At 39.8% G+C, this 27,409-nt stretch overlaps 1 protein-coding gene across 1 annotated transcript in view; it reads left to right on the top strand.

The window, feature by feature from the left end:
* Positions 1 to 27,409, top strand: part of BMPER (BMP binding endothelial regulator) — a 150,313-nt gene that overhangs the window by 65,677 nt on the left and 57,227 nt on the right. The window contains 5 exon segments of the mRNA XM_027892182.1: positions 10,904 to 11,003; positions 14,230 to 14,339; positions 14,965 to 15,105; positions 17,367 to 17,471; positions 22,998 to 23,043. Coding sequence (XP_027747983.1) covers positions 10,904 to 11,003; positions 14,230 to 14,339; positions 14,965 to 15,105; positions 17,367 to 17,471; positions 22,998 to 23,043 — 502 coding nt within the window.

Genomic DNA, 27,409 nt, shown 5'->3' with positions numbered 1-27,409 from the left:
GTTCCTAATCAAAGTGCTTCTCAAGGCTATTTGTGGAGAACTGCAGATTCCTCAGCACCCCTTGCTCAGGCCTGTGTTTAAGACTAAAACATGTTACTTTACCTTGATCACAAGCCAGAGTGTGCCCTGCGCTGGAGTCGAGCCAAGTCATATCTCTGGGGATGGACAGCTCTGGGTAGTGCAGAGCTGTGTAATTATGCACCGAGGTATTAGGGATGTTACCATAGATAGGTACCACTGATTGACAGTGAGTCTAATCCTACACCACTTCAGGTAGGTTGAAGCTACCTCTGTGACTACTTCACTGCAGTTTTTCTCGCAGTTTACCTCTTTCTCACATAATATTTTAAAGTGTGTTTTTAACTCTTTTTGCTAAGTGCTTAGGACAACCAAGGTCTCCTGTTAATGAAAACCTGTGATGGATGCATTAAGGAAGCAGTGTGCATGTAATCCTATATTTCCTGAGGTTACCTCAGCAGTATACGTGGAGCATAACACTGAAGGACTGTACGTGCATGTAAAAAGGTCTTGTAAAAAGTTAGAAGTAGCGTCCTTACTACTACTATGACAGTATGATTTATTTTACTATGGATGTTCTACAGATATCAGTGTGCTTTATCATCAGACCTTGAGGCAAGGTCATCCATAAATTGTAGAAACAGATGTGAAAGGATTAAGTCTCAACTTCTCCAATACCTCATAGCCCTGAACTACTAAAGGAGATTTGTTCTCTTTGCTTGTGAATGGAACAGTGATTTGATATGAGCTATTCTGCTATGTTTTGATCTAGTGACAACTTTTCAAAATTCAGGTGTGTAGGTACCTTCTTCTAAACTGTGTGCTTTTTTGCTCTTCCAAGAACAACCCTAGTTTGCTTTATTTATGAGCTTGTTTATACATTTGCTCCCCAAAATCTGAAGTTTCAAACCATGTGCTGAAATGAACTTCCTATTGTCTACAAGAAAGTATCTGCGTAATTGAAGAGAAAGCCTTTATTTTGTATCTAAATGCCAGATATCAGAATGTGGGAATTTGGAGATTAATTCACTCAAGTCTTGCAATTTATTCGTGCAGATAACTTAAGGTGAATTATTTAAAATTAATGCTCTAAGGCAAAGCTGTGTGGATACATATGTGGAGTTTCTTGCTGTGACCAAGTATTTTAAAGAATGATGATGAAGTGAGAGTCAGAATTGTCACCTTTCTCAGGACCACAATGGAACTAGTATTCTCTGTGTGCAGGAAACACACCAGGGACACTGGAGGGATTTAATAACTGTATCTCTGCGAACCAACTGTTTAGAAGGAAAGGCTGTTCTCAGAAGGGAGGCCAGTACTGCACTGTAATGTGGGATTTGGAAGTGGGGGTGAAGGCAGTCTTTGATAGCTGCCAAAGTACGGGGTTTATAGGAGTACCGTTTACTGTAGGACATAGTAAGAAAAGCTTGTAAGGTAGTATCACAAAGCTCATGCTGTAGAAAAACAAAAGAAAAAAAATGAAAAAACCCCCTTTGTACACGTTTATCTTATGAAAAGCAAGTGCTATTTATATAAACACGTTGTGGCAGTGGCTATCATTTTGTAAGCACTGAGTTAGGACTTTGAAACATTATGCAAATGCACTGGTGGTGTATACACAACCGCACACCCGCTGGACTGTGCTTCATGTGTTCTTGATGCCAATGAAAACAAAGCAGGCTCCAACTGATTCAGGGGAAAAGTCATGGCTGCAAGAAGCCAGGACCTGTTTTACAGAGCTACCGCTCTGCTTCTAATAACCAAAGTTAGGAAAGTCCCTTGGATTTAACCCTAACTTTCTTATTATCTGGAATAGGACATGAATAAGCTGAAGAAGCTTGTTAGTGGTTTTTAATAGGTTTTCTGGCCACAGACAGTTTCCAGCTTAACATGTTTTATTGCAATTTTTCATAGAAACAGTTCTTTTTAGAAGAGAAATAAATAATCATGTGGCTCACAGCAAAGCTTCCATGGTCACTGGAGACCTCTGGTGTAACAGCTAAATTAATCATGAATAGCTGAACTCTCTTCTGTGGTGGTGTGCCAGAATTGTTTCCTTGCCAATGTCTTCGCTTCCCTTCTGCTGTCCCCACAAAGCTCTTGCTCTTTAACCCCAAGGTGGTGGAGAGCCCCTTTCTGCAGCGTGTGGCTGCCCTCCTGGCCCATTCCTGCTGAAGTGGATATATTGGCTCATTTTTCACCATTGCCTATGCAATTTCTGGGACTTTTTTTCAAAATGCTGTCATCCAAAGTGGATGAAAATCAATGGAAAGACCCCCATGGATATGTATGACCTTTGATACAGTGCTTGCCTACATCCCACCTTAAAATCCACCTCTTCCATCAGGTTATAACCTCCAACATTATAGAAAGGCATTGTACTGCAGTGTGTACTGTATGGTGCTAGATCTCTATCCTGGTTTTCCTTAGAAACAGAGAGATGACGTGGCACTGTTTGAGTGTGCCCTGTCGAGCAGCTAGTGGGGAGGTTAGAGTGGGAAGTACAGCCTGTATAAATATGTCTGGATTATAGGAAACACCAAGATATCTGGAGGATATGTGCAGTGGTACCTGTGGTTGTGGCATTTCTGTTAAATAGCTGTCCATAAATAATGAGCTGTTTTTAATTTCAGAAGTCTAAGGCCTTTTGATACCACTACCCAGCATGTAGCTAAGTAATAACCCAGGAACAGCAATCGGTATGAGAACTGCAGCAAGGAAGGGAGTTTGATTAGTAAGTGTGTGAAATGGCTGCAGGTGATGGAGATGATGTGAAAGGATTCAGATTAGAGGAAAAGCTGGATTTGAGATGCTGGCCAATCATCTGCATGCTGAAAGTAAGAACTAAACTGCTATGTAGCATTAAGTGTTGTTGATAAAGTTGAGAAAATTAAGATAACTTTTTACACAGTCTCTCAATGGGAAAAAAATTCAGAAAAGTGATGGTCTGTTGCTAGAAATAGTGCTGAGGATAATTAAACAGTCCACAAAGTTGTTTGAGTTGCAGTGTGAATCCAGCCAGCTCTGAGTTGTCGAGAGATACTGTTGTGTTTTCTTTAACTCACTATCTACTAGCAGAAGAAGGAACAGAAGGAAGAAGGAATAACTTCTGTTACAGAGTTGAAAGCTCTGCCTTCTGCATGTCACTTTAGAGACATTAAAAAGCACCTAACAAAAGACAGAATAATTTGTGAGACACATTACTCCTGCTTGGAGGAGAGATATGTTGAGAGAAACAGATCTAACCTGGGAAAGCTTCAGCTGTTGAACTGTCCAGGAGAAGGATCAATAAAGTAACAGCTCCCAAAGCAAAGCAAATATGTGGGCTCCAGGTGAAAGCATCCAGCACTTATGGTAGTTGCTGGCTGGTTTGGAACAACAGGTATCAATGAATCCTTGTAGGTGTGGGGGAAAAAAACACAAACACGGGAAAGACATGAACAAAAATGCCTCATCTCATGGGAAGGGTGCAATAGGTACAGGACACAGACCTGTCTTACCTGTCTTACATCCCCCCCTTCCTGCTGACCTAGGAATACTGTTCTAGGAGCAGAAGAAGTAACAAAGCTCTGTTTCTGTAGATGTTTAACACTTGATTTCTTATTTGCCCTAACTGCAAAAATTTGCATTTTTCTCCATCACCTCCATGAAACAAGCACTGAATGAAAGGCAGGAGGTCTGGGAGATGCTGGCTGGAAGGCCAGCTGATTCCTAACACTGTAGGATGCTTTTTAGTGTCCCTTCTGGGAAAGAAACTGGAGACTCTCTAATCTCTGCAGCAGTCTGTTTAAAAACAAACAAACAGACAGAAACTAACAACATTTGAACTAAATGTCTTTGAGATCTTAATGCCACTTTGATTTTTGCTATTTTATCTCTGTATACCTTTTTCAGATGATTCCCTTGAACGTTTGTGGCTGAAGCTGATCAGGGATTCACAACCTACAGGTGTGCCTGGTTTCCACCTGCATAAGCCTTCTTTCCTTAGGAAATCAGTCTGAAAGGGGAAAAGTACACTCTATGATTAAATTTTCAAGGTTTCCAAGTAAAGAAGGGCTATTTACAACATCACTTTCAACAGAGCCAAGAGCTCAGTGTGTAAGCCCTGGAGGGGAGAGGGCTGCTGGCTGTTCAGCTGCTTGACTCTGCAACTAGGCTGTTGTGTCAGCAAACAATTTGATTTCAGCTGGATTGGGAAGCCAGATGCACATTAATCCCAGCAACACTTCTGCATAGCACTATTAGACTGGAGAAATATGATGAAGGTTGCGCTGAGTCCCCCAGCTGGGAGCAGAGTGCTGCGTGACCTTCCCCAAGGAGCCCTTCTGCATTTCCAGCAACTGTGAAATTTAGGAGCAGCGTCTCTGCCTGTGCGTACCTTAAAGAAAGCTACTGTACAACCCATAATTTCGTGTTCCAGAATGTTCCCTTTCACCCTGGTCCTTCACCTCCTCCCTCCGGAGAGTCAGTGCAACTCATGTTTTGAAACTTGAAATAAGCTGGACCAACAGCTCCCCAGCAATCAGATTTCAAAGTGGAGAGCTGTATTCCCAGAACAACATACTTCAGTCTTTAGGGAGATGCTGTGACATTTCAGCAAACAAACAGCAACCCACTTACCTCTACAAAAGAGAAAATTAATTTTCTTAATGTAACCAATCGCAGGAAATGTGGCTTTTGAGAAGTAGAATAGATGGCCAGGCTGGATAGGCTTGGTACTTATTTGAGTCACTTCATAAGCATGGTATTTGGTTGATGGCTAGCATAACAGTGTTTAGAGGCTTCATTCTACCCTAAATTACTAATTAATGAATATTATATTTAATTCCTCAGCAGCTGTATTACAACCGTATACACATTGACTTCCAAAAAAGGGAGACTCTTTGGTTCGTGGTTTTAGGGCAAGATGTTCAAACTCTGTGCACTTCAAATTTGCTAGGAGCTCAGGACATGAGTTTACGATAGTTGGAGACAACAAATCAAACTTTCTTGTTATTGGAGCTTGTTGATGACACAAACTGTGTACCTAACTAACCGTATCCTGAGGGTGCCCATGAAGGGAGAGGTGGTGGAGTCAAACTCTTACCTGTTGGAAATTAACAGAGTTCTTTATGCTTCTTTTGCTGTGTCCAGGAAAGTCTTTGCATCAGACTGAGATAGTTTTAAGAATTATGCCTTTACTTTGCCCCAGAGTTTGCTTTAGTAATTTATTAATAAGAATCTTTTAGTGTGCCGTTTCTAATCTGTATAGATTTTAGATAATTTTTAAGACATTTAAGATGATTTTTTATATCTCAACTGATCTGTACGGTTTGGTACTAAAATAAATATGAGCATTTGCTTCACATGCAGTTCTCAGGATATCACTTTAGACTGTCACTAGGGCCACTTTCTAAAGTCTTTATATAGCAGAGATATCTCAGAAAATAGGGTTTGAAATCTAAATCCAGAGTTTAAAAATCTATCACACCCAAGGCGGTATAAATATCTGCTGTTTTGAACTGAAGCTCAAGATCTCCCTGTTCTGAATTTTATCCAATACTTTCTAAAGAGGCATTTTTAAAATCCTAGTCTAGACAATAGATCAGGCTGCATGGACGTGGGAAGCTCTGGCTTGTCTGTCTGTCTGTTTGCTGAACTGTTTGATGCACTGTTTGCTTTTATGCTGAGAACTGGTTTGCTACTTTGTGCGTTTCCTAAAAATCTTCCTCTTGTGACCCTTCTAGGATACTCTCACCATGCATGACATGGCTCTTTCAGAGACTCTGAAATACTGTGTAGGGGTGAAGTTACTCCCAGGGGCTGTCCACCACATACTGCACCAGCATTCTTATAAGAACTGGAGTCTCTTTTGTCTGATTTGGGAGAGAACACCGAGAGAACACCTGTTTTATTTCCAGATTAAACCCCCACTCTAAATACAGTATCCTCTCCCTTTTGTACCTGAAGTCTGCTTACCTGGCACATCAGGGACAGTAATCTCATTGTAAGCTCAAGGTATGGGTTTACAAGCATGTGGTTCCAGGGATGTTTTGGAGATGTTTGCATAGTACATGTTGCTGACCTGGTTTATGTATTTAGTACATGTTTGGGAAGTAGTGAAAATCTTTACTATGGCTCAGTTGTTAATCAGACAGAGCTCCTGGCGACCAGCAAGAGTATGGAAGCCAACATACTGTCCAGTTCACATAAAAAGCCCTATACACATCACCCAATGTGGTGTAATGAAACAGCAATACTTGAATGCCTTAATATTTTTTTTTTTTTTAATTCCAGAATGGTAACACTCATTATCTGAATCCCAAATCATATGCCTATCTCTTTATTGGTATATTTCTAATTTTTTTCCTTTATGCCATTGCTGTCACAAAAAAATGATAATGTCTCTTGATATGCTCCTGGTGACTGTAGTTACTTGCACTGTGGTGGTGGTTGAAGACAGACAGTCACACAGTTGTTGTCTTTATTTGGCTTCTCTTGCCACTGACATGGGGCAGACTTGCTCAGTAGTGACCCTGTTGAACTTTCAAAGTTTTTCTTTCTCATGCTGGTGGCGTAAAATCTTTATTCATAGCTGGAGACAACTTTGAACATCTGTCTTAGTTCTTACAACAATCCCTGCTGAGTCTACAGTGTGTGTCTGACCTTGCTCTTAATGTCTGGAATATGTATCCTGGAGTTGAGAGAAATGTAATTTTGATATTTCCTTTTTTTTCTTTTTTTCTTTTTTTTTTTTTTTTTTTTTTTTTTTTTTTTTTTTCCTGTAAAGATAGCCTGACTGGTAGCACTTCTTCTAGGATGAAAGTTAAAAATAAATTTCTACAATCCACTGTGGACTGAATCCTAATGCCAGCCAGCACTTATACAAAATATTCTGTGAAATCAATGGAAATTTTACTTCAGTTGGAGGATTAGCAGTCTTTCAAGCACAAGGTGAACATAGGGCAAAACTAGGGAGTAATCTACTTTAGATGATTTATAACTTCACTAAAGCACAGAGATAAAACCTGCAAGAGAAATAAAAAATGAGATGCCCACAAGAAACATGTTTCTTGATAATACTGATGTTAACCTTTAACCTTAAATAACATGTATATAAAATATTATTAAATTTAGATGTGCTTGTTATCAGGAACAAACAAATTGGGAGTATGGGAGCCTCTGTTCTCCTGGGATTTCATGAGTGCTTTAAAAGTCTGCTGAAAACAAGCTGTTGGTGGTAGTCACTGTTCTAACCCTCATGGGAGATGAAACCCAAGGTTCTTGGAAATTAATTGCAGCAGGCTCCCAGCCTTTGGGGAGTTTTTTACAGACAGTTTTTTCTGCAGACATTTTCCTCTCCATCTGTCCTAGCATACAGGCTGCATCCATGCTGTGCACCAGGCATGTGGGGAGCCTACCCAGAAACTGCACTCTGTCCTTCATCCAGTGTGTCCAGTAAAGTCAGTCACAGTCTGGAGGGGTGTGTCTTTCCACTCTGCCAAGCTACTGGTGTCCTTATTGAGCAGCATAATGGCATAATCAAGGTAGGAGCTTAGCAGAAGCAAATGGAGGGCTAGCTGGACTGGCTCGATGCTTTCATTTAAGGAAAGACTCGTTATCTGTCTTTCTCAGAGATGGACCTCTCGTGGGAGCATTAGAAAGTGCTATTTCATCTTCTGTCTCTTGAGGAAACTGCTGAGACAAAATGAAACCTCAGTTCATACCACCCCCTGATCCAGTGCTAGGTAGAAAGTGAATCTTTTCATTTTATTACTGTATCACTGTATTACAATATCTGTTCCCTCCAGAAGACTGCAGACTGCAGCAGCATCCCCTGATTAAGGCTTCATGTTAACTAACCCTCCAGGATTTATTTGCCTAGCTCTTGAATAGCATTTCACAAAAGAAGCAGATGTCTGTCACTTGTACTTCATTGATCTGTGGTGGCTTCCAGTTCAGCTTTGGTTTTACTTCAACAATGGGAAGGTGTTGCTTCAGACCTGGAGTGTTCTGGCTGCCTGGGAGGTGTCATGCTTAACAAGGAAATGTGAGCTAAAATCTTGCAGATGCATCTGGGAGGCAAAGGAGACAAGCTGTTTACCATGCAGTTCCCACCCTAGCTTCTGCTAGAGCCAATCTTTTTCCAGAGTTATTTTTTCCTTTTTTTTTTTTTTTGGTTAAACTTTTTTTGTATTGGGTTTCTTTCCTTACGCATCTCTATTCCATGCAATTTAAAACACTGGCTGCACTAGCTGTTTGAAAACTGGGTGAAAACTGGCATTCTGGATGTTTTGAAGTCTTGAATTATGACTGAGGCCTTTAAGAAAATAGAAATGTTGTGTATGTTTTGACATTTCAATGAGTGCCCAATGAGTTATTTCTCTAAGTTCAGTAGGGCAAATGGAATTATTCTTATTTTAAATGGTGCAAGTTGATTTGTTTCAGGCTGTTTTTGAACTTGCACTATAGCATGATATTCAAGCCTGGAAGAGCCTATCTGGGACAAGAACAAGTTAGAAAATAGTGCTAAAAAGCAGCATTACAGCTGGAAGCAGGAGTAGCAGCGGGGTACAGAGAGAGATGCAACTGAACTTAGTTTTATGCAGAGGAGGGACCAGTACAAAAAGTAAACAAGTGGCTATAAACAAAAGGCTGAAATGAAGACATATTTTATCCATGGCATTTTGTATTTATAAAGATATCTATACAAGAGACTGAAAAGGAAACGTTTCAAAAATGTGCGAAGCCTGAGGTTTGATTCAATCTGTCAGAGGAGCAAAACTCCATTACAGTTCTGCAGAGCCATAGGATATATGAGTATTAAATACAAAGGCAAGGTTGCAAGAAAGAATCTGTGTTCACCTGTGTTGGAGCATTGCTTTATCTTCACTGAATCACAGAATGGCTTGTCTCAGAAGGAACCTTAAAGATCATCTCATTCCAACCCACTAGCCATGGGCAGGGACACCTTTCACTAGATCAGGTTGCTCAAGGCCTTATCCAACCTGGCTTTAAACACTGCTGGGGATGGGGCATTCACAACTTCTTTGGGCAACTTGTTCCAGTGCCTCATCACCCTCATAGTACAGAATTTCTTCCTAAAGTTCAATCTAAACCTTTTCCACTTTAAAACCATTCCTCCTTGTCCTATCGCTACATGTTCTTGTAAATAGTCTCTTTCCATTTTTCTTGTACATTCTCTTCAGGTGCTGGAAGGCTGCAATTAGGTCACCCTGAAGCCTTTTCCAGGCTGAACAATCCCAATTCTCTTAGCCTTTCCTTCTTACTTCCATGGATATATTCCTCATCCTGTCACCAGACTGGCTGAGGCCTCCGTGCCCTACTTTCTTTTTTTCTGAACTGTCTCTGAAGTTTGAACTTTGTCTTCTCAAAGCCTTTTTCCCTGGGATGAGAGATGGCACTGCTTCAAAGAGCCATTCTTTCATTCTGCACCTGTGTCTCTTCTCATAGAGGTATTCCCTGAGCAAACTAAGGAACATCAGTGAAGAATTAATTTCGTTTTGTCAAGTTTCTGGTCTGACCCTTTATTTAGAGCAGTCATTTCAGCCTACAATAAACTCTGTGTTTCTGTGTGCCGCAGTGAAAGAATTACGAGCAGTCCTTTAGCCATGTGCATTCAGGATGCTTTGGTAGCCCCATGGGACAGGTAGACTTCAGTGCCTGAAAAGAATGGGGGTACAGTCAGCATGTTATTTTCTATGTAACAGTGTATACGTGGGTCTGCCTATATGTAAAAGCTTTTAGGTGATTCACTGAGGCCATTAGGAGTGGAATGGTACACGATCATTTCAGGCACAGAGCTCTTCAAAATGAACAGCTTTTTCCATCTTTCCCCAGGGAACCCCCAGAGCCATCCAGCATGTAAGTGGGAGGAGACTGTTCATAAGTCTTCAATCACAGCTTTCAGGAACACAAAGCTTATTGTTGGGATGATCCTGAAGCTCTGAGTGATAAATAAGGCAAGACAGTAAGATGAAAAGAACTGACTTTCCTTGCTAAGACAAGGATGGACTGAGTTTTGAAGTTTGCCAACCTGGACCTCTCATGAGCACATGGAGCACATGTTGATATGGGGTCTAGAGCTAAACACAGTATTCTAAAAGCACAGTGAAGTAGTTCGGCAACAGAGCAGAATGAGAACAAAAATCTCTTTTGAGTGACTTAATCTTAGATATATATTCTGTGCTTTTGCCTTTGCCTCTGTTTCTGGTATTCATCGATACACCAGGATATATCCAGTCTAGCTTGCCTTTTTTGTTCTTTTTTTTTTTTCTTTCCTCATTCATTTTCAGAATTTCAGATACCCTCTTGGTTTTCAGTCCTCTGAGGAAAGCAGACCTTCTGGGTTTGCATAGTTGGACTTGGAGGCTAAAAAGAATGTGCTTTCTTAAGTGATTTTGGCTTATTTGGTTTCTGAGGTCATGGACATAGTGGAAGAACACCTGCTCTCATCTTGCTTCAGCGCTTAATCCCTGTCCCAGACAAGCCTAGAAGGGCACGACACAGGAGATGAAGAATAATGTTAAAAATTGCTTAGTAACTTTTTTGAACATCCGGAAAGGTTCATGGATAATGATTTTATTTTCCCTGGTTTTCTCATATCCACACCAAAAAATAAGATTAAAAGACAGTGTTTCTTCAGCTATTACATTCATTGTTTGAGAGCTTAAAGAAAAAATGAATAATTCAAGGTCTCTGCAAACAATGTAGGAAGTCCTGAAGGACAGGTGTCCTATAACAGGTCCTATGCCTGATGCAAGCAGAAATTTGTTAGCTTTGTCTAAGGCTTTTCAAGACCTTGTTACCAGTCTGTGTGTGTGCACGCACATCTACTTGATATTTTGCTTTAATTTTTTCTCTAACTGAGCCTATTTTCCTTCAGGGTGGCAGGACACAGTGTATCCAAGAAGTCTGCCCCATTCTCTCATGTCCCCAGCACCTCAGTCACATTCCTGCTGGACAGTGTTGCCCCAAATGCTTGGGTGAGTGAGTTTTTTTCCCTAGGAATTTTGTAATTAATATGATGTGTTTGTACATAGCATCTTTTATACCAGTATTTCACAATACTGGTAGGTTCTATGAGGTGAAACAGACTCTATTGCTCGGTAGAATTTATAATGTACACGTTTTGAACAGGTACTCAGGGCTGGTGTGTAGGGTTCTGATGGGTGGTACTAAGCAAGCAGCTTCAGAAGAGCATTTGAATGTAGACCAACTGGCTTGCTTAGAGGGACAAATACAGAGATGTTTCCCACCTTTGTTTTATGTTTTACAAAGGAGGTTGAGGCAGGAGCTGCTTTTTGGAGTTTGCCACAAGAGAAAGGCCTTGCCCTCTTGTATTATTATTCATGTGAGCATTTGAGTTTGTTTTGAGGAAATGCAAGCCAGAGGAAACTTCTGAACTGACATTGCATTCTTGCAAACTGTTGTCAGAGGTGTGCCACGGACCCAGGAGTCAGCCTCGTGGTTGCCTTCTTAAGGTGGAATCTCAGTTTCATCCAAGAATATTTTCAATTATATCTTTCCACCACATTTTAAAGGCATAAGTCAGAGGCCTCTAAGAAGGGCTAGTTCTTCCAAGTCATGACAAAGAAGGCAGTGACAAAATAAGGCACAGATCCCAGAGGTTAACATTCTGTCTATTTCATAAACAAGGACTACTTACATCCTACCAAGTCAGTTAGTTTTAATTTGCTCCATGAAGTTATAACTAGGTTTGGAAAATTTTGAGAGCCCAATAACTCCCAGTTCTTCAACGGAAACTTTATAATTTTGACTACATCTTTACTATTATCCAAAGTCTGTTTCCAGGCCTAGGTTAGGGATACAGAGAGGTCTGGCCTTGAAGTTAGCAAGCTGTATAGAGTTCCAGGGAAATACACCTGAATTTATTTATTTGCTAATTGAGAAGTGCTACAGATAAATATCTGCCTGGACCGTTTAACCGTAGGACCAGAGAGTAATGCAGTAGAGGAATGGAACTGAGAGGAGAACAATCCAAATGCTGAGCTTCTGTTTTGGCTGAGGACATTTTTCTTTTCCTTCTGTAAACTCCCCTTGTCCTCTCCTCCCCATGCTTTTCTCAGCTGAACTTTCCCCTCCTTGATCTAGGCATTTGAAATGCAGCTTTAATTTTTGACTGTTTCAAGAGGATCTTTCTACAGGTTCTTTTTTTCCCCCTCTAAGAATTAAACAAATTCACTAATAATGGTCAATTTCATTTTATGTAGTCTTTAAAGCATTTCATATACCTCTGAATAGATAATGTCTGTTCACAGGGAAGTGTTAAAAGTTTTGGAGTGGAAGTAAAGCCAGGGATGATTAGCATGCTGCATGGCTGTCAGGAAAGGGAAGCGTTTCCAGGGATGCTGAGGCATGGTTTTTAAAGTATCATGTGGAGGACCTCCCTGCAATTGAATTCCTAATACTCAGCTTATATAGCTTAGAAGAATGCTGTGGAGTCTACTGGGACTTGAATTATTAGTTTAACTAGTGGTTATGAGCCAGCAAAGCCAACCATTAAGCCAAATATCTTCATCACCACATCTTTTAAAGCGGTAGCTTCTTTGTCAGTGGTTTTTTACCAACTATTTGAACTGGGTTGGCCACCCGGAATTGTGCTGAGTGGTTTGCAAGGCATGGCAAGATAGTGTGGGAGGGAGCTGGACTTTTGTTCACTTGTTGACACAAGCTATGCTATTGAAGTCCTGGCCCCACATGGAGCAGTAGAAGTGTTGTTACAGGCGGGACCATGGCTAGGCTTTACCCGTAAGTGGTGCATGGATGGAGAGCAGTTCCTTTTAGGGCTACCAAGTGTCCTCAACTGATTTCATATGTCAGTCCTGCAAGTGAAATCAAGCCTTTTCAGGAAGATGCACATCCAGTAAATGGAAGGCTGGCTATGCAAGCACAGATTAATTCAAAGTAGCTAATTTGCAAGAGAGAGATGTTCAAGTTGTGTTTAACGGAACAAAAGCAATTATTTCTTAACTTTTGTTTAACATTAGATTTGTAAAAACTCAAGGCTAATCCAATGGATTTTGCTGTGTGCTTATCCTTTTGTTTATTTATATCTCAAAAGAAAATGGAATCTTTTTCTTATAACATGTTCTACATTTATCAAGAGTTACTTAAAAAGGAAGGAATCACAGTATGCCAAAACCTGATGGTTTAAAAGCTAAAGTGTTTGCCTAGTAATTATACTTCATGTATGTACTTGTAGTGGCCATTCACTGCCTTGGAATTGATCTCTATTAAACATTAGACCTCAGAAACAATAATCTACGAAAGTGACAGGCACTGATAAAAGAACTTATTAGTTGGCTGCTGGCAAAAGTAAACAGGGCAATTCAAAATTAGCAAAGTAAGTGTAGTGTTTCTGCGAAGAGCTCGTGTATGTATCATAATGGTCACTTGTTTAAAATAACTTAGTGGGAAAGAAGCTGAAGAACGAAAGAAGCTTAAAAGAACCACAAACTCTGTTGCAACTTGGGTCTGCAAGTGCTTGCAGAATAGCAGGACTTCAGGAAGGATTTGATTTTGATGATGCCTTCCCTGTACAGTGCTCCAAACCCTTGCCTCACTCTCATTAGGCCTGAATATTTTACGAATTATGGAAACTAAATATCTTCTATTGCCTTCATTCTGTTCATAAACTATGCAAATGCCTGTATTTCTTGCAGTCTTGTGTGAACACGGTACACTGAGCTATCTTAATGAGACTGGACAACACCTATGTTTTTTTTGCATCAGTGTCACTGAGTTGATTTAGCTAGGCTGCTGTGAACCCCTGAGGTAGATATGCTAAAACCAGTTAAGACTGCTTTATTTGATAAGTTATTGCATTGAGTTGAAGACTGTTTAAACTAGTTTAAGTGTGCCTACCTTAAGAGTTTGCAGTGCTTACTTTTTATTCATGTAGCTGCACTGTGCACTTTATGATGAGAAGGAGAAGAAAGATTTTTCCAATATAAACATGCTGTAAATCATATTTATATTCCCTCCCACGGTAGGATTTGTACAGATGAATGTGTACTAAAGGAACAGTGAACTGTTAAAAGTACATATTTTTTTCACACCGAAGTGGAAACATAGCAAATGACATTGCACATGAATTTGATCTAGTGACAATAAGCTCTTCTATTTTTGTTGACAATATGGTGTATTTTCAACCACATTCTGTTTCTATTATTGTTTATTTATATTCAGGACAGAGGAAAGTGTTTGACCTCCCGTTTGGAAGCTGCCTCTTTCACAGCAATGTGTATGATAATGGGTCCTCATTTATTTATGACAACTGCACAGTGTGTACATGCAAGGTAAGTCAATAGTGCTTTGATATTGTGTGCTGATGGTTGTCTGGCTTAGCAGTAATTTGTAGGGCTGTGGAACTGTAAGCCTGATACTGTTCTGTGGCATCTTGTGTGGTCCAAGAGGATATGATCTGAAGAGCACTTGCAATTCTGCTAGGAAAGTTTAGAAGGTTACTGCCTCAGCTGAGACGTGATGCCTGACTCTGTGTGATGCAAAATAAAGTTACTCAGACTATATGATCCTCTTTAACTTTGCATTAGAGTGGAAGAGGAGTTTCTTGATGATGAATTGCTACATCTCTGCTGAATGGCAGTGATATTTATTTAGTTCCCTAACATGACTGTGACCACTTCCACTTCTGCATCTAGGCAAAAAATGAAAATGTCACCAAATCAGTAAGGTTTTGCAGGCAAATAGAAGTACAAACTGAGCTTTAGCTTCATAGACCATGAAAGATTCCCTTAATCCATAAATAATTTTTTTTTTTCTCTGAGCTGATGTATTCAAAGCAGTTGGGCTGTAGCTTGGGTGGATGCAATGAATGAACAAGCAGGAATACTTTGTAAGGACACACAGGAACACAAACACCTTGGTGATGATTTTATGATTTCCTTTCATCCTTTTACCTAGGATTCAACAGTGATATGTAAGAAGAGGTGCTTACTTTCCGGTGAATGCAATAAAAACAAAGACCACTGCTGCAAGGAGTGTGTCTCATATATCCCTCCTGAGGAAGTAAAAGTGTGCAAGTTTGGCAATAAGATCTTCCAGGTAAAGCTTCAGGTGTGGTTCAAGAGTAGATGTCATTGTAACAGCCAAAACAGCATGATTTTGCTGTAGATTAGAAATGTGGCTTGTTTTTTAGCTGAATCCTTGCCATTCTGGTTGATGATGGAGGCAAAGCTTTGCAAAATTTGCCATCTGCTTTTTTTTTTTTTTCCTGAGTTTGTGTAAACTCTGCTGATATACAGCAGTTAAAGCTTATAGCTCCTCCTTGAATGTTACATGTTGCCTCCCCTTCCATATGTGGAGGTTCAAGCTGCTGTTTCATGACAAGTGATGCATTTTTAGTAAGAGATATTAATGCTCTGCTTTCCCAAACAAACACCGATATTCATGGAGGAGATATTCTGAGTGGCATGTAGGCTTAATCTACTGGACCAAAGTCTTTTCCATAGCTGAGCCAACAGGAGCTTTGTGAAGTTCTTCTTGGCTGAAAGTTACTCAATTTACTTAATCTCACCCCTCTGCTAAGGACAGCACCACTGATATCTTATGCTGGGATAGCCGTGTAGTAACACTTACCTACGCCAGTCTCACCCAGTGTTTTCAAATCATAAGGGATTCCCTGCAGAACACTTCTGCTATTGCTGAGACCCTGTTGTTTTTCCAAGTGGTGCAGCTTCTTTTCCACACTGTGTCAGAAAAAGATTCTGTCACCTCGTGGGCCATCTGTGAATTAAGAGACCCTTGAATCAGATCAAATGTTAAGTCCTTTGTGAATACTTGGTTTGCTCAGCCAGAATTGCTTCCCATTTATTCCATCTTTTGTGTACATAGCTGAAGTGTTTATTCTGGAAATTACATGTGAACCTACTGTACACTGAGACTATACTCCATCTGATTGGCACTTTCACACTGGCGCCATTGTGCTTCAGGAACAAATGTCTACTTCTTAGGCACCCAACTAAAATATTCTGCTTCTTGTGAAGATTTTATTATATTACTAGTGTTATATGGAGTGTGAAAAAATAACGAGACAGCACATCCATTTCTGGCCTCGTGTGCAAAAATGTAAATTGAGTGTCGCTCTGTTGAAGTCAGTTCTCTAACACAGGTAGAGTGGACACAGTGAATGTGTTTTTGCACCTCTGTGCAAAACCAGCTGCAAGACAAAAATTCAGGATAGCTACATGCAGTCAGATGTGATGTATTCTGGTACCTTAATAGTTGCCTGGTGAATGATCATCAGAGACCCAAGAACATCAGAAACACTAGGCAATAGTAACATTGCCCTAGAAACAAAAAGCAGAAGAGAGACGGCCTTTGGGCAAGCGTGCTGCGCTGAATAAGTTAGGCTCCTTTGCATTTCAGATATGGTCTGTTTTTCTTTCTGGTCAGAACATCATGTTGAGGTGGGCACGTAATTATTCACAGCTGTCTGGTTGAGCTGCCTGTTCCTGTCCGGTCTATCCTCACCCTTCTTTCCCAGCAGCCCTGTAAACAGAAAACATGCACAGTTTGGCTCTAAGTGGACTAGCACAAGACTGTAAGTGGGTGAGACAGAATGTTTTAGAAACCACACTTGGCAAATGCAGCGCGTGTAAAAAAGGAGCCAGGGCAGTTCCACAAGCAATTCATCCCAAGTGGGGACAAGACCATGATGCATATTATGCTCTGCACTTAATACTTTCAGAGCCATACATAGGCTGTCTTACCTGCTCCGCATTTGAGAATTTCAGCACTGTATCTCTTCTAAACTTTTTCAGATGTTTAGCAGATCAAATATCTGTAAAAGTGCTGTAGTAATCTAAATTAGAATTCATTATTCAACCATTCCTGCCCTAAGTCAAAATGATGGTGCATCTGGGAGTAAATTCACTGTATGCTGACATCTTAATCAAATACTTTCACTTGCAACAACCTATAGATTTCACTCAACCGAGTGAATCAGGTTTTTCTAATTATGCCAGTTTAAATGAAAATTTGTGGTAGGTGTGATCATATGTCAGATGCTTATTAGAGAGAAAACAATGCAAATAAACAGGACACTGATGAAAAAATGAAAATGTGATTAGGTTAGCCCTGAAAAAATGAATTTCTGACCAAGAGGGACAAAGAGAAGAAAACCTTGCTGAATTTGATCTTTGTCTTAAATCCAACTGGCCATGGACAGACACCTCAAAATAATTTAGACTAAACAATGAGACAGTGCCAACAGGGAAAGTCATCCTTTCTTGTGCAATGATACATTGCTGAAATATCTTCCTGTTGCCACTCCAGCTGATATTATATTATGTTCCCTCTTGCAGGATGGAGAGATGTGGTCCTCTGTGAACTGCACCATCTGTGCTTGTGTGAAAGGCAAAACAGAGTGTCGCAAGAAACAGTGCATTCCAGTCAGCAGCTGTCCTCATGTGAGTTTTTTAAAAGAACTGAGTTTTCTTCTCTTTTTTTTTTCTCCACCATTATCTTTTCCAGTGTTTCTTGGAAGTGTGTGCAAGGCAGTGGGGCATGCAGTTTGGAAAGAAGGGATACTCTGGCATATTAATTTAGGTTGACATTCCCCAAAAGTGTGCTACTGTGATCCTGAATATGGTCTTTCCACCTCTGTCCTTGCTCTGAAGAGTCTCTGATCCATTTCTCCTTCTGCGTTTAACTTTCTCTGTCCCAAGTATCTGCACTGGAACATCCCTTACGCTTATATTTCATAGTTTTATAAAACGATGAGATGACTATGTTAATATTTCAAAAGCATGCATATTCTTAAGGCAAGCCACAGTAGTTTATGAGTGCATGTGAGGCTTAATACTGAGTTGAAAATGTAAATTAGACAAAGTAAATGATTTCAACTAAGCCATGCTGTTTTATCTAAGGTTGTGGCCTGAGTATTTTCTTATTTGAAAGTCTGAAGTGAACCCAAAGAGGAGTGTCACTGTAACTTTACTCAATTGCTTCAAAAATTAGCTTTACTTGAAACCTTGAACTAAAGTCAGCCTTTGTTTCTTGGATTTCTGACTCTGACAAATTATTTTGTTTTAATGGCTCAAGCTTTCACAAGAGGGAGCTCTAAATAGCACCTCATGTAGGGGCAGATCTTTGAGCTGAACTGCAGAAGAGAGAGCCAAGTCATTAGATTACACCTTCTCAGTGTTTCTTTTCCATTCTGGAAGCCAGTGGGGAAAATGTGAGTCACAGACACCTAGATACAAAATTTTTAAATGACAAACTCTAGTTTGTAAAATTTTATACATGTAAACTTCTGACAGCCAGAAGCAGTGGTAGAATAGACAGCCTGTACCTGTACCCTGTTCTGCTGTGACAGTGGGCTTAAAGAACGATGCTTACATCCTCTGGCACTCCCTGCAGAGGGCAATTCTCCTGTTATTGGGCCTCACATGAGATGCTGCATACGCATTAGGAAGCGTGAACAAACGAAGCTGCTCTTCGGGGAATGTGATGTGGCTCATGGCAATGAGGTTTTCTACCTTCAGGCCATTCATGGTGTAAGCAGCAAGAGTTTGGGCTCCTCAGGTGTCTTCAAATTTTTTGTTGACTGAGAACCTGGTACACACTGCATCTCATTTATTTTTACCTTGTGCTGATGTATTACAGATGTTTAAGATGCTTCTGAGATAAAGTAGTTACCATGACTTAATATAGATCTTCAGTGAAGTACATCACTTCAGCAGTGTCCATATATAAATTTGAGCATTGAGGTGACCAGCTGAAGTGGCTTCTAAAGTGAAAATAGCGGTGGATAAAAATTCACCATCCACAGTCCTGCAGCAGCATAAGTGACTGACCGACAAACTCATTTAGTGTTGCTACACAATCTGTTTCAAGTTTAACGTGAAGTCCTAAACTGCCCTAGGCCTCTGAGGTGAGTCCTCAGACAAGATCTGGTTCCTTAGGGCTGAAGAGACCAGCTTTGTTACCCTGCAGCACCATTTGCTCCAGTATCTGACCAATCACCCTGCTCCCTGCCTTTAAATGCAAGCTGCAAGCAAACCCACTCTCCTCCTCAGGTATACACTGCATTTCTGCACTTTCAAGCTAAATTGGAAGGACAAGTAGGAGAAAGAATGTAAACTCTAGAGTAAGATTTTTTTTCCTATTCCAAATGGGTACCAAGTAATTTTAAAGCAAATAATGTATGCTAATGGAATTAAATCTTTTACTTTTCATCTCTGCTTCACTCTCTTTAATGAGATTTTTCTGTCACAATTTTATAAACATCAATTAAGCACACCACATTATTCATGATACAGATATATTAGTGATTCTAATACTGGAAGTATGGATATCATGCATAGTTATGCCGCTGCCTCTGCAAACTGTAGTGGTGTGCTCTCCATTTGTTTTCTCTCTTCACAATGTTTCTGACAGTAAGCACTCTCCACTGACTATGGAGACTGCTGTGGAATAAAATGTGGTTTAGTGTCCCTCACATGTCAGGTCACATAAAGTTATCTCATTAAAAGTGTATTATGTTGTGGACAACTGATCGGGAAAGGATTGAAGATTCACAAAGAACTTAAAATATTATTCCATGGCTTAAATGTTTTACCATGCATTCTTAATACTCTTTGCACGATATTGTGGGTGTTTTTGGTGATAGAATTTTATTTTATTTTTCAACATAAATTTTGGCCAATTATTTCTTGAAAGGGTGGGTTTCAAATTGGGATTCTGCAGAAATTTCCAGTACTGTGCAACCATTTGTATTATTCCATCTATTGGTTGCAAGCTAACACAGAAGACATTTGAAGACTCTCTGCCTTTTCTTCAATTTTCTTCATAGGGCTAGGCACATTTTTCTGTTTCTTTTTTCTTTTCTTTTTGGAGCATTTAATCCTGTATCAGTAATCACAGGAAATATCTTTCTTAGCTACTTTTCATCTGCAGCAGAGGCAATACTTCTCACAAATTCAGTCCTGCCTGTCACATTTATACTAAAATTGGTTCTCTTTGGACTTCTAGTGAGCCTTGTGGTTTGTGGTTACTGTTTCTTACCTTCTGACCACTGACTCCAAATAGATATTCCCTCTCTCAAGTTACCTGGAGTGTCAGCCTGCAAGGTGTGGTACATGCTGGCCCCCATCCAGCAAATCTATTAAGCATGTGTCCAGTTCTGCTGAAGTTAGTTAATTATGGGCCCTCCACGTGTGCTTAAACTTAAACACATGCTTAAATACTTTAAAGAAAGGGAGTAATCTCAACACTTGGCAAGACTGAGTTTCAGAGATTCCTTTAGAACTTTTTATACCTAACTTGCTATTTACTTGCCCTAGCTCTGCTCGAGCCTTTTTCTTGCTTTGTGCCATCTCCTTTCTGATTACCCATCCTTACAATTTTTCACCTGCCCCCTCTCCTTGTGCCTTTGCATTCCTCATTAACATCTTAAGTCTACGGTAATGACCAGTCATCATGAACATGTCTCTTTTTGTACTGCTAGACGAGAGCCTGGTGAATTTTACAGCATGCAGCCTCTTGTGAGCTCCAAGGCAAAAGTTAATAGAATTGTATTCACAGAATGTGAAGACATTTGCAGAGTTTGATTCTGCGGGTAAATTTTGAACCCATGAACTTCAAGTGAGCTGAAAATTTATTCAGAACACACTCTCCCATCTCTAGCACAGACTGCATTTAATGTTATACACATCTGTTATTATTACAAACAAAAAGTTGCTGTTTTTACTCTAGTGCCAAATGAGGCACAAAAAAACAACAGCTGTTGCTATTGCACAACTAAACAACCCCCTCCCCTCAGCAATTAGTTTTGCCTCCAAAAAAATATAAAATAAAACCCTCAGACATTAAAATTGAAAACCTCATAAAAAAAGAAGAAAAATCCCAGAAAATAAATAGACTCAAATGTGGTCTGCTTATAAATATTCATAGGGAAAAATGGGATCACATCACTTAGCCCACTCCTAAGGGAACCCTCAATGCTAACGAACTCTTGCAGCACATGTTAGCAATAATGGATTTCCTTATTCTCCAAGACAAAAACAGGATCTCGAGCCAACATGGTGGCTCAAGTAACCAGCCTCAGCAGGCTGCCTTGGAGAATCCAATTTCACTTGAATTCTTGCCACTTCCATCTTGGCTGATGATTTCAACTCTTTTATTGAAACGGCGAGGTAGGGTTGTGCAGTGCAGTGTGTGGCATTCAGCTGCATGTGTTCCGTTCATAGAAATATGTGTTGCCAAGCTCCCTATTTCTGTGTGGTTTTAATGGTTCCTCCTTTAAGTGGTTTTGTTCTAGCAGGTGCTGGATAGGCCTCCCTGCTGCTGCCGGGTCCTCTGCTATTCTCTTTGCTCTGGGGCCTGGTTGTCTCACAAACATCTTAAGCGCTGCCCACACTGCCAGTGAAACTCTGATCCAGCCCTTCTCTCAAGTCCAGATGTGCATCAGCTCTGCTCTCATGGAGTTGCACATTCGAAGACAAGCTTACACTGAGCTTCTTCTGTGCCTTGTGGATGATGTGCCCAAGTGCATTCATCACCAAGCACTCGTTCTATGTACATCAAGCAAGGGCAGGATGGAGTGTGCTCCACTCCAGTCTGCCAGCAGATACTCAGAGTTCATTTCTCCCCTGCATATTGTCAAAGCACGGCAGCACTGTAGGCAGAAAGCAAGGCAGAAAGCAATAGGGGTTGCTGGTTTTGCCCACTTCCCTTCTCTCTGCATAGACCTGCCACCTATTTTTTTCTGTGTTCTTAAGTTTTCTGTGCTGTTGAGCGGACAGGATAGCACAGCTCCATTTTCTTGCTCTTGCTGGCCTCACCTTGTTCACCTGCTTGGTTGGGAACAGGAACAATAATCACACAGAGGGGACTTTCTCTGTTTTCAACTGCTGTTGGAGCAAAGGGTCAGTGCTGAGGTGCAGCAAAGCTTTGTATGCCTCTTCCTTCCCTGTATGGGAACACGTGTGAGCTCAAATGTCACCATAAGTTCTGTTAAAACCAACAACAGGTTTTGCTTGGAAAAACACATTGTTTAGGCTGAAATTTTCCAGGTGTATCCACTAGCTTGATGGTTAACTTTAGGGAATATAAATAAAAAAAATCAGATAGAACATTTTTTAAGTTGATGAAGACTGAAAAGGAGCATGAATTTAGGCACACAGAGGCATGTCTCTGCTTCTAGTCATCCTTGCATAAGATACAACTGTAAGTGGAATTGACCTGGGCAGAGGGGTAGATAAATACTCAAACCCTTTATCCATATTGCTATGATGAGACCAAATTGTTTGCTTTTAAATGTTGCACATCCTTGGATGCCTGCCCATTTACTTCACTGGGGACATAGGTCTATGTGATTTGGTGGACGTATGATAAGATTTAGCCAAACTAGACTTCTATCAGTTCTTTCTTTCTTTCCTTCTTTCCTTCCTTCCTTCTTTCCTTCCTTCTTTCCTTCTTTCCTTCTTTCTTTCTCTCTCTCTTTTTCTTTCTTTCTTTCTCTCTTTCTTCCTCCCTTTTCCTTCCTTTCATTTCCTTCCTTGCTCCTTCCCTCCCTCCCTTCCTTTTTATATGAATAACGAATGATTTGGGAGGGGCCTGGGATGGCGCAGATTGCCTCTGCGTCATGACTAAAAGGGAATGCATGGGAAATGTATCATTTATGTTTTGGGGAGGTGGGGGCAAAGCTAGCAATCTTGCTAACCCAATGACTAGTCAATTCTCTCACACTCTCTCTAAAGAGAAAAGTGGTAACAGAGAACCCTTTTAGCATTTCATTTCTTATAAGGCTGCCAGGAAGCTCTCTGAATAGTTCTGTCTGTTTTTAGCACCTGATATTTGAAGCTGTAACCAGGGCACTGAGTTGAAACACAACTTGAACCATTTTCAAGGGCTTATACAGTCTTACAACATGACGCAGTCATTGCTCCAAAAACTCTTTCATTAAATCAGCCTGTCTTTCTCCCTATTAGGGTAAAATCCTGAACAGAAAAGGATGCTGTCCTATTTGCACTGAAAGTAAGTTCTTTCTTCACATTCTTTAAATTCTTTTTTATTCTCTCTGAGAAAATAAATATAGTAGAAGTATGTCTACTTTTCTGCCTTCTTATTAGAGGCGGCTAAGGGGCAGGTGATTATTGCTGGCCATGGATTTTGCCTCCTATAAATCTGTAAATTTAAAATAAAATGCTTGGGTATTTTATTTTTTTCAAAATGACACTGTTTTTTCTAAACTGAGGTGCTGCATTTTGAAGGATATAGTTGGCCTGTGAAATTAGTAGGCAATAAAACACAAAAATTAATAGAGTTATAACTGTTATGACTTGAGTCCCTTTTATACCTGTAACTAACAGTCCAGCTATGTGTATATATAATCCAACACCTTTGCAGATGATTTGTGAGACTTAGAAAAAGATGTACAGAAATCTGAGAAACAGTCTGGGGCAGCAGTGGAAAGTAGAATAGACAACTATCTTTCTTTCTTTGTGTTGTTTGGTTCAACTATTCCTTTTTTATCCCTTTACTCTTCACTTCAGGAACAATCATTAAATTGTTGTATCACTTGTGTTCTCTCCTAGTCAGCAAAGCACAAATACTTACCTTTAGACTAGTCTGTTTAGGTCAACAGGGAGACCTGTCTTCCCTGAAGTTAACAGGATACCATTACGTATTTCCTTCAGAACATGTTTAAGTATTTTACCTAGTAGGGAAAGACTTCTAAAATAAGGTTTTATAATCTATAGGAAGGCTTCTGAGAGAAGGAACTGGTTTTTAAGGAGAGTGTTCCTGTTCTTTTATCTAAAATCAAATGGTTTTGCTGATCGGCTCAATTCTGGGTGCTTCTTGAATTGCACAAATTCCATATGCTAAATATCTGGCTTTACACTCAGCAGCTCAATTATTTTGAAATGTGTAACTTGGGATAAAATAAATCTAATTTGCAAGTCTTCATTATCAAAATGAAATTACACACAAGTGACAACTTTGCAAACACTTGAAATAATGCTGAGCAGAGGAAGAAATGAAAGAGGACTGAATTGACCAGCAGTAGTTTTTATGATAGGTCAGTTTCGTGGGAGAAGAAATTTGCACAGACCTTTGCTCAAATATGACATATCATTAGTGTCATGGATTTATCGATCTCTATCTTGCCTCTTTTCTTGTTTCAGTATCACTTAACCTTTCTCACATGTTCTTTTGTAATATGAGAGTGGAGGAAAATAATGGGGCCAGCCATTCCCTCAAAGCACAGGAGACCCTCTACTGTAAGAGGTTAAGAAGACAGTACAGTGATTCCTTCAGAAGTACTGTCAGAGTGATGACTTTGATAATTGTTTCATGGGAGAAGGAAGCAAAACCCAGACTTCTTGAAAGTAAAAATAATTCATCTATGAACGAGGTTACCTAAAAATTCAGAACTTCTTGATGATATAAGAGGAGAACAGTCATGATTACACAATGTGAAATTAAGGGCCGACCATTGTTGCTTGTCCTCCAGCCATGCAGATCTGTAGAGAACCTGGCTCCATCTTTCCAGTGACCTCCTTCTGAGTGCTGTCAGACTGCTCTTAGGTCTCTCCAAAGCCTTCAGGATAAACAGCCTTGTTCCCTGATGAGAAGGGATCAAGGGACTTGTGGGTCCTGTCGGCATTGCACTGGCTGTACCGCCATTGCCATGAGACAGAGGGGTCCTGAGATTTGTCTGACTATAGACCCATTTAGCATTTGAGGGAGAGCTGTTTCTAAGCTTTTATAATTAAAAGGGCATTCCCAGCTTTTATCAGGTAAAGTAATCAAGGAGCTTAAATACCCACTGTCATACAGCAGTGGTGGCTACTGCTATCTGTTTGAACATTAGCACTTTAACAATGGAAGGAACTAATTCACCAGAACTGCTATAAATCTCATCACAACATAAGATCAACAAAAGGCATAGGGATTTCAGGGGTGATCACAATCTCAGGTAGTAATTAGGAACTTTGCTAATTCAGCCAATTTCTGATAAGATATACGTGCACAGTTCTTTCCCTCACATACTCATGTTGATCCTCTTTCCACATACTAGCACACCAAATGTTTCTGGTGATCCAGCAGATATTAATTTTCCAAAGTAAAAACAACATAGGGAGGTACAAGAACATACTGTACACAAGAGAGCTTTGAGTATGGTTAAAAAGCAGCCAGTTTCTATGAAGTGGGTCAAAACCAGTCATGTTGTGAAAGAATACACTTTAAACGGAAAAAAGAAATAATCAAAGGATTACTTTCAAAGTAGTTTGTTGCAGAGAGAAAAAGTACCTCATCTCCTTAAGTGCTGGAGGGTCTCTTGTCCACTGTTGCTGAAGTTAACTGGAGTTAGTTTTGGCATGTTGCTGTTTAAGCTCTATGGCTGGCGTACAGTTATCACTAATTAAACACAGTGGTCATACCAGTGGAAAATTCAACAGTTTAGTTTATGCTGCTGTAAAAAAATGTAATGAAATGTACTCTTTTGGGTTTGATTTAGAAAAATCACCACTGACGTCAATTCCATAAATTAGTAATCCTATGTTAGACCAAGGTCATTTTCATATTAAAAATAAGAAAACATTAAACCTGAGTTCAAATAACATTAACAGACTGCTCTCAGCTTCAGACAAAGACAGGAATTTGCAGTGAAGGTTAAGTCTTTGTTCTTGACAAGGAAGAATTGATAGGCCTTGCTGAAATTACAGCACACAGTATGAAAACTTCCTATTGAAACCATATAGATGTATTTAAATCATGATCACTAATAATCTTAACACAATCTTACCCAAGTCATTATGAGATTTTGTGGATGAAGTTTTTTCAAAGTGGACTATAATCATAGGTCTAGCAGTACACATGATTAATTTTGCAGTAAAGGCCTCTTTTGGGGCAGAAAATTTCGTACAATACAAATCATTCTGCAGGTTTTTTTTTAATTGACAAAATGATCAATGGAGCTAAAGAAAATTCAAGGACATTTGGACCCAGCCTTAGGAGTGAAAGGTTAGTACTTTCACCTGGTCCTTCACTTGATCCTGCATCCTTTTTATGTGTTTTTATAGAAAAAAAAAAAAAAAGGAGTTATGCATTGGAGGTACCTGTGAGAGCATGTAGTGGGACGAAAGGACTTCATAGGCCCCCATTACCTGTGTTATTTCCTTGCCATGGAGAAATACACCAACAAAAAGACTGCAATTGTGTATTCATACTGGAATACTGTTCATGATTTACCTCCCATTTCAGCTGTGATGGTCTACTGTATAAATATTATTTGGACAAATTGGAATACCTATTTTATTTATGAAATAGACCATAAAGACTCCTGTGGAGTTTTTGACACCACACCTTGTAATGTGTATTATATCAAGCTGCACTATGCAGTAGTTATGAGGAAAGTACTCTATGGCTATGCATTTTTTACAGAAAACCTAATGAAATTCTATTATGCATGTTCTGTAGCTAGTTTTCAAAAGTTAATAATATGTTCTGTTTGATTTAGTGCTTAATTCAGCATATGGGCTAATTGCATTCAAAGTTTCATTTTATTTTTAAAAAACTGAGATATTTTTGAATTATGGATGTGCAATCAGAACACCCTTAACTGGTAAACTTGTATTTTTTCCTCCCTCTCCTTGCTTAGAAAGTGTCCAAACCAATTTTAGTTATAATTTAAAGTATATTTTTCTTGGCCACTCGTAACTACCTACAAGCCCAGAAGAGTGTGACCAGACATCTGGACATCTTGGACTTCAATTGACTGCTCTGATCTCCTGAAAAAACAAAACAAGCTATTCCATGAGCACCAGAACTAACAGAGCCTGGTTTCCTATGGATTTGTGTCCCATTTCCTTTATATCTCAACAAATAATAAACCCAGCTAGAGACAATATATCCTGAGGCTGGTCTGGAGCTACAAGTGTGCTAATTGCCCAGCCAATACACTCATGCTCTCCGGCTGGTCAGGATGTGTGTGCTGACTGTCTGTCTGGTCTCCACCAAGCAGTATATATATTTTGCCTTTCTAAAAAGGCAAAATACTGTCTGGGGGAATGGGGGCATTGGGTAGAAGGCAGAAAGGTACGTTTTGGCAACCACTTGTTTCAATAAGCCGTTCTTACCTTTACTCAGCACATTACTTACTAGAAATGAGTGGTCTTTCAGATTTTTATCCCTCCGTATTGACCAAACAGGTTGAGATATTTTTTTCTTTCTGAGAGTATGTTAAAACTTAGGAAATGCTAATGTGTTCTTTTCCATTCTGTTGCTTTTTTAGCTTCCTTTTTTTGTACAGCTAAATGTGGTTTCAAAAATGGTGCTCCTTGCCCATAGTTGGCTTCTCCATTACCTTTTCTAATGAAAGCCACTATTTCATATG

The sequence above is a fragment of the Empidonax traillii genome, unplaced genomic scaffold (assembly GCF_003031625.1).
Source record: "Empidonax traillii isolate 1590-97213 ecotype Southwest subspecies unplaced genomic scaffold, ASM303162v1 scaffold14:size4059594, whole genome shotgun sequence".
Lineage (NCBI taxonomy): Eukaryota > Metazoa > Chordata > Aves > Passeriformes > Tyrannidae > Empidonax > Empidonax traillii.
The sequence above is the reverse complement of the archived record's forward strand: the minus strand, read 5'-3'. Positions and strand labels throughout refer to the sequence as shown.